This window comes from Temnothorax nylanderi, unplaced genomic scaffold (assembly GCF_030848795.1).
Source record: "Temnothorax nylanderi isolate EJ_2023f unplaced genomic scaffold, tnyl_v1.0 TNYL_tig0953_pilon, whole genome shotgun sequence".
Taxonomy (NCBI): Eukaryota; Metazoa; Arthropoda; class Insecta; order Hymenoptera; family Formicidae; genus Temnothorax; species Temnothorax nylanderi.
The window spans coordinates 39,403-46,949 of NW_027250015.1; the positions used below are offsets into that span (position 1 = coordinate 39,403).

The 7,547-nt window shown below is 42.8% G+C and overlaps 1 protein-coding gene across 1 annotated transcript; it reads left to right on the forward strand.

The window, feature by feature from the left end:
• The first annotated feature begins 1,993 nt into the window (after window positions 1–1,993).
• On the forward strand, window positions 1,994–6,191 carry LOC139786089 (uncharacterized). Its single transcript, XM_071725247.1, has 2 exons — window positions 1,994–5,864; window positions 5,942–6,191. The coding sequence occupies exon 1, from the start codon at window positions 2,196–2,198 to the stop codon at window positions 3,396–3,398; it is 1,203 nt and encodes a 400-aa protein (XP_071581348.1). The 5' UTR covers window positions 1,994–2,195; the 3' UTR covers window positions 3,399–5,864; window positions 5,942–6,191.
• The last annotated feature ends 1,356 nt before the right edge of the window (window positions 6,192–7,547 follow it).

Sequence of the window (7,547 nt, forward strand, 5' to 3'; positions counted from 1 at the left end):
CAGTATCGAGAAAGCTGGCCTATTTATAGAGGCGCGTAGAGCTGAGATGCTCAGTCTTTAAAATGTTTTTGCTCGTGTCGGATAACAGCGATATTTACGATTTAACCGCCGAGCAGTTAAAGTATATACCAAAGGTCATTCTACTACGGCAGTTTTATAATCATATAGATTATTTGTGGGATAAGCTTCCCGAACATATCAAGGCAGATTCGGAGGTTCAGCAATACCGTCGCTGTTTAATACATTATAATTTGTCGTGTCAGCAAACGCACATCGACGGTCCGCCGCCGTTGATAAAAAACTGTGGCGAATGCCGCCGAAGATAGGTCGAGGTCTGTTGAATCGCGCGATAAACGCGCTTCCGATCGAATTACACATTCCCGGCTATCAATTTTGCGGTCCGGGAACTCATTTAGAAACACGATTGGCAAGAGGTGATCAGGGTATTAATCCATTGGACGCAGCGTGTCGCGAGCACGACATAGCCTACTCGCGTAGCAGCGATCTCGCAGAACGACACGTGGCAGACAATATACTTGCCGCGAAAGCGCGAAAACGTGTCACCGCGAACGATTCGACTCTCGGAGAGAGAGCTGCAGCTACAGCCGTCTGGGCGGCCATGAAGGCTAAAACGAAACTCGGTATGGGTTTGAAAACGAAGAAAAAGAAGAAGAACAAGCGAATACTTCCGATAGCGAAACGCGGTGGTATTCTACCAATCCTGCCGTTATTAGGGGTTCTCGGTTCGTTGGTCGGCGGAGCGGCGGGAGTCGCAAAGGCCGTGAACGATAACAAAGCCGCGCGACGTCAGCTGGAAGAGATGCAACGTCACAATCGCGCCATGGAAGGTCACGGACTTTATCTCGCTCCGTACAAACGCGGACGGGGAGTCTCGAGAAAAAAAAAAACGTCGAAGAGACGCTAAAAATCCCCAAGGGTGTAACTACCAACGTACAACTGCAACAATTGGCAAAGCGTATGCGCATTCCATATTTTCGAGGTATTTTCATGCGCGACTCGTTACCGATCGGCGGTGTACGTCGAAACGAAAGCGGTATCGTGAATTTGGATAATACTGAGGGACCGGGTACTCACTGGGTGGCGTACGCGAAGAGGGGAGATCGTGCCATATATTTCGACAGTTTTGGCAATCTTCGACCACCGAGAGAATTGGCGCAGTATCTAAAGAACAATGTAATAGAGTACAATCGCACGCCATATCAGCGATACGATCAGAGCAATTGTGGACAACTGTGTCTGCGTTTTCTACAGTCGGCTGACAATCAATTTAAAGACCGACGTTACGCTGTTTAATCTCAGTATTCATTCAAACATGTCACTGACATTTACGCTCACCGGCAAGAGCAGCATCCTCGCGGTAAGCTACTTTCCCGCCGTGGATTTGAGCGATGGCGATTACGAGCTCGGTCTGACAGATTTTGAAACCTATCACACGATACCGAATGTAAATTCGTCGAACAATAAATTCTACTATGACGACGACAAGGAGATTACCATTCCCGAAGGATCGTACGAACTGCGTGATATAGACATGTATCTGAAACGCGCTCTTTTATGGGATCAATCCAATAATGTCTCGATAAATGAAGATGAATCGCACCCATTGATTATTCGGGCTAATAACAATACGATGAAGAGCGAGATCAAGTGCGCTTATCGGATAAATTTCACCAAACCGAACAACATTGGATCGCTGCTGGGATTTTCAGCGAATCGCGTGCTGGAGTCGCGACAATGGCACGAATCGGATGTTCCGATAAATATCATCAACGTAAACATCATTCGCATAGAGTGTAACGTGACCGCGGGTGCGTACAGCAACGACAAGTACGTGCACACGATACACGAGTTTTCACCGAGTGTGCCTCCAGGATATAAGATATCGGAAACGCCGGCACAGATCATTTACCTTCCGATCATCGTACGGAGCATTTCGGACTTGACGCTTCGCGTCGTGGATCAGGACGGCCGATTGATTGATTTTCGTGGAGAGGAGATCACCGTTAGACTGCATGTACGAAGACGACAGCGATAACGTGAGATGCTCGTACTGAACGAAGCTGAGCAGGTGCAACAGACGAGAAACAAAATTAGAGAGACAATCCGATCGCCAAAGAAGAAACTCACTGCGTCGAACGTTGAATTTCTGAAATCATTGGGTTTCGTCGTACGAAATGGCTAATATCTTAAACATTGGAGGTGAACCGATCTTTGACGACAGCGTCGTCAAGATTGAGACACACACGTACAATCCGTATGCCAACACAACGTTTGGACATAACGATGAGATAAGAATACCCATACAACAACAGGATTTATACACGTTGCCGTGCGAGAGCTTTCTCTACGTTGAAGGAAGATTGACGATAAAGAAAAGGGATGACGAGTCTCAGGCAACGCTTGCGAATAATTGTGCAGCGTTCATGTTCGATGAGATTCGATACGAGCTCAACGGTGTGGAGATTGATCGCAACAGAAACGTTGGAATAACCAGTACCATCAAGAACTATGTATCGCTATCGTATAATGATTCTCAACTCATGCGGAATGCTGGATGGGACGTTTCATCGAGCATACCGGAAGGATACTTCAACTTTTGCGTACCGCTCAAGAGGTTGCTGGGCTTTTGCGAGGATTACAAACGCGTGGTTGTTAACGCTCGTCACGAATTAATTTTGATACGAGCGCGCAGCGATAACAATTGCATTGTGGGAAATCCGGCGACGGAGCCGGAAATTGAATTGTTTAAAGTACAGTGGCGAATGCCTCACGTCACATTAAACGAGATCAATAAGCTATCCATGCTACGGGCCTTGGAAAGCGGGCGATATCTTAGTGTTAGTTTCCGTTCGTGGGATCTGTACGAGTACCCCATGTTGCAGAGCACGACCAAGCATTCGTGGGCCGTCAAAACGGCGACTCAGCTGGAGAAGCCGCGATACGTTATCTTTGCGCTGCAGACCGGGCGCAAGAATATCATGTCTCAAAATGTTAGCGTATTCGATGACTGTAACTTGACCAACGTGAAACTTTATCTAAACTCTGAATTTTATCCGTACGACGACTTGAATCTGGATTTTGGCAAAAATCGATACGCCGTCCTTTTCGATATGTATGCGCGTTTTCGTAAAGCTTATTACGGATACGATTCCAGTGATACGCTTTGCAGCTTGTATACATTCCTGATGGAAGGACCTTTTGTGGTCATCGATTGCTCGCGACAAAACGAATCTGTCAAGAGCGCCACCGTGGATGTGCGAATAGAATTTGACTGCAAAGAGAATGTACCGGCAAATACTACCGCCTATTGCCTCATCTTGCATGATCGTGTAATCGAATACTGTCCATTGTCGAACGTAGTGCGCAAAATCATGTAAATTGCAATATCAGCGGGTATTGCGATATAAGAAGCACTGATGTACCGCGATAAGATACAGATTGCTCCGTCGTTTCGTCATGATCGTACCAACGTTTGTCGATCTGCAAGGCTTCACCGTCGGGATGAAATTTGTCGTAAAGGAGGTGGCGGTTCTGAGAAACGGGACCGTTTTGGCACATTACATTTTTACATGTCCCATGCCATGGAGTCTCCTCACGAAATCCGACAAATCATGCGCTTCTTGGTTGATTGCAAATCACCATGGACTACGATGGGAGGATGGAAACGTGCCATACAGCATGGCGAAACATTTAATTACATCGGCCGTGCTTGGAGAGGGTGACGAGACGTCGACTCTTGTGTACGTCAAGGGATGCCAGAAACGAGAATGGCTGGTGGATTTACTTGAGAATAAAGCTAGAAAAAATCTAAACATTGAGACTTTGGATGCCGATTACGAAGATATCGAATCTTTAAATAATCTAGATGTTACTAATACTATAAGATGTGAAAAACATGTTAAGAATTGCGCATTACAAAATGTATTAAAAATATGTAACTGGTGGTCGCGACACCAGAAAAAATTATGATTTTTTTTTAAAATAAACTATATATGTATATATAAAATGTTTTATTTCCTTTTCCCACATAGTTTGTAATATAATATAGATGTTTTAGTTGTTTAAAAGCTATTCAAAAGCTGTTTTAGCTGTTCAAAAGCTGTTTTTAGTTGTTTGATAGTTGTTTTTAGTTGTTTTTAAAGATGTTTTTTGTTGTTTTTAGTTGTTTCTAAAGATGTTTTTAGTTGTTTTTAGTTGTTTTTTAGCTGTTTTTAAAGTTGTTTGATAGCTGTTTTTAAAGTTGTTTTTAAAGATGTTTTAAAGAAGTTTGATAGCGGTTCAATAGCAGTTATACAGATTAAACCATTGAAAGTTAATGTTGCGATATCGTTTTCATGAACATACGTGTCTCGCGGTGACTTCATTGCACACGTGCAAAACTGTACATCGTAGATTTTTCGCAAGGCGCATCCGTACGGATGCTGAGATCATTGTGAAATTAGATATGTTAAACAAACGATGTGACAATAGTGAGATATAGAAGGATGAATTTGAGGGTACGCTCAGTAGTCGTGGACCGAAAGTCGCGAGTACAACACATAACATGAGCGACGAGTACATAAAATTGTGCAAACCGGTGCTCAATAGTAAATTCAAAATAGTGAAAATCAGCGAACCGCGGATGAGAAATTGTAGCAGATTGTACTTGTCGGACGTCGACGTAGCGCGATATTTGATCCGTCGCGAATTGGGGATCGCCGATCTTCGATCGAACCGGGAGTTTCTCAACAGCGAATTTGATTGGAAAAGAAACTTCGGATATTTTCCAAAGTTTATATTTTAGCGCGTGAGTGGAACAGAGTGTATATAAAATGGATTTCGAAGAATTGCAGTTTGAAGGGGAAGAAAGAATGGAAGTTGAAGCAAACGATGAAGAAATGGACGTTGAAGTGAATGAAGAGGAAGAAATGGATGATGATGATGATGCAATATTGTCAGACGATTCATGTTATGACAGCGAAAGGTCTGATACGGAAGAAATTTTCAGAGTTTTAAACCAAGCTGAAGTGAATACGTTGAATCCTTTGAAAAAGATGTGTTGCACATACTTTTATTTCACTTCCGGGCACGCAAAGTTTTGTGTATCATGTATGGTGAGAATAAGCGGACTGTTCTCAATGTTGTACGCTGAGCGAAAACATGACACCCGTCTTTATGTACTCATGGACGGTCTCTTCTGTTCATCATGTGGAGATCCATTATATCTAATTATGCCATGTAATCTGTGTCCTGTGTGCACATGTCATTTGTGAAAGACATAGCCTGCAGTATTTTTAACTATTTTAGTGAAGCTTGTTTTATTAACCTTGATAGCTGTCTTTTTTCTCGCGAGGATTATTTTTGCATAACATAATACGCCGCAGATAAATCACGCGCATCCTCGCTTCTCATCTTATTCGATAGCGGTTCAGAGTATCCACCTGCGACTGCATGATGCAAAGGTAAGTAGAAGATTATTTTTCATGATAGCTAGTTTTGATAATATAATATGTCACAGATAAATCACGTACAACCCTCTCTCTTCATTTTTCAATGCCCTATAAATTGAGCTCGGGCTAGAGCGCGGTCAGTATAACGAACATCTTTAGCGACGATCGACAGCTATCAGATTCCGCGTGAATTTTTGATTGAGTGCGTGTGTGACAATGGAGTACATTGAAATATTTTTTCCAAGGAACATCTTGGTACGAAGTGCGACAAAAGTGTAGTGACATACATTATAGAGTTTTTAATGTTTTTTCTTTTTTGTTTAGTGGATGTGGCCGCGATGGGTGCGGCGCATTTTAAGGATCGAGGTGCAGATGGAGGACTTGTGGGTGCGGATCCGCATCCCCCGAGATTGCGTGGGTATAATTTTTTCCTTTGTGCGTGCGTGCGCATGTTTTAAGAAAAAGTAATATTTTTAATGTTTATCTTACAGCTGCGTATGGACTACCATATCCCAGGATTTATTAATATTGATTACTGGCGGTGGATGCGAGAGGAGAGACGTATAAACAGAGAACTGCAGGACTATCAATTCGATTCGTACTCGTTGCGAAGACTCTTCGGGGAGGATATAGAGGAGGAGGAGGAGGAATACTGGTAAGACAATCGCTTTTTTTAATAAAAAATATTGAATCCTTATCTTAATCGTGTTATTGCATTTATGTGTTTCAGGTGAAGAAAATTTGCCGCAAATATCTTCAGAAATTTGCATGATAAATGTACTTTATAAGTAATCATGATAGTTGTAAAGTCATAATAGTAACGTTGACTTATTATTTGTTACAGCTAATGATTTTGCGTTCGATAAAACTATAATTTTTGCAAGTTTCTTTGATAGTTACTATAATGAAGAAAGACGTACATAAATGTTATAAAATTTTATTTTAGTGCTATTATTGTATGCTTTGATAGGAATACTTTGAGAAATAAATGTATATTAAAATGCCTATCACTGTATCTAAAATTATCTTTCCTTCTGTCTACCGTTCCCTTGTCCACCGTCAGCGGTTTAGAATTACAGAGCGGTAACTCTCGATAAGAATGTGCGTGCCGCACTCGTCGCGCGATCATTAAACGTTTTCTCATCTGTCTCGTATAAATTATTAAATATTCTTCCTCTTATTTCCAATAAATAAATCACTTAAAATAATATAAAAATGATCTAACTATAATGGGTGACGGGAGCGAGAAGACGCGCGCGAACGGGAACGAGAGAGAGACCGCGAGCGATGGAGAGAGAGAGACCGCGACCGTGAAGACGCGCGAGAATGGGGGACGGGGGCGCGAAAGAACATCTACGAGGGGGAGATAACGCGAACGAGAAGACGTCGCGCGGACCAACGCGGTCGTTGCACGCGGACCTCGCGGCGCGGCGAAAACGCGGACCCCCTCTCCCGCGGCGCGGCAAAAACGCGGTACCCCCGCGAAATCCGATACCCGTGTGTAACCTGATACCCCCGCGGCGCCCCGAAAACGGTTCACGATAACGAGATCCTGTCGATTATCACACACACACACACACACACACACACACACGCGCGCATGCACGCACACAGAGTAATTTAGAACTAACATAGTTTACCTACTAAGGACATATAAAAAATATTTCTTATAATGTCTTATATGCTCATATAAAAAGCGATCTTATATGCTCATATATAAATTTTGGCCTGATAAGAACTTATATGGTCATATATGATTTGCGACGCTTTTTTCTACGGTCTCGCTATCCGGAGGAGGGCAATCGCGGATTCACAAAACGCGAAGTTAGGTTGAGAGACGTCAAGGTAGCGCGGGCGAATGCCCGCAGAGAATTTCCAGATAAACGTAATAAAATGGGCGCCAGGCGCGACTATTCGCACCATTGTACAATACTTTAGCACCAAGACCTAACGCGATACCTCAGACACAATTTAACAGAAATAGAATGATGTATATTTGAAATCGGAGATAGAAATGTAATCAGAGATATAACATAGTTGAAATCAGAGACAGAAATGTATCAGAGTAGAGTGTGTTTAGGATCAGAGACAGAATAA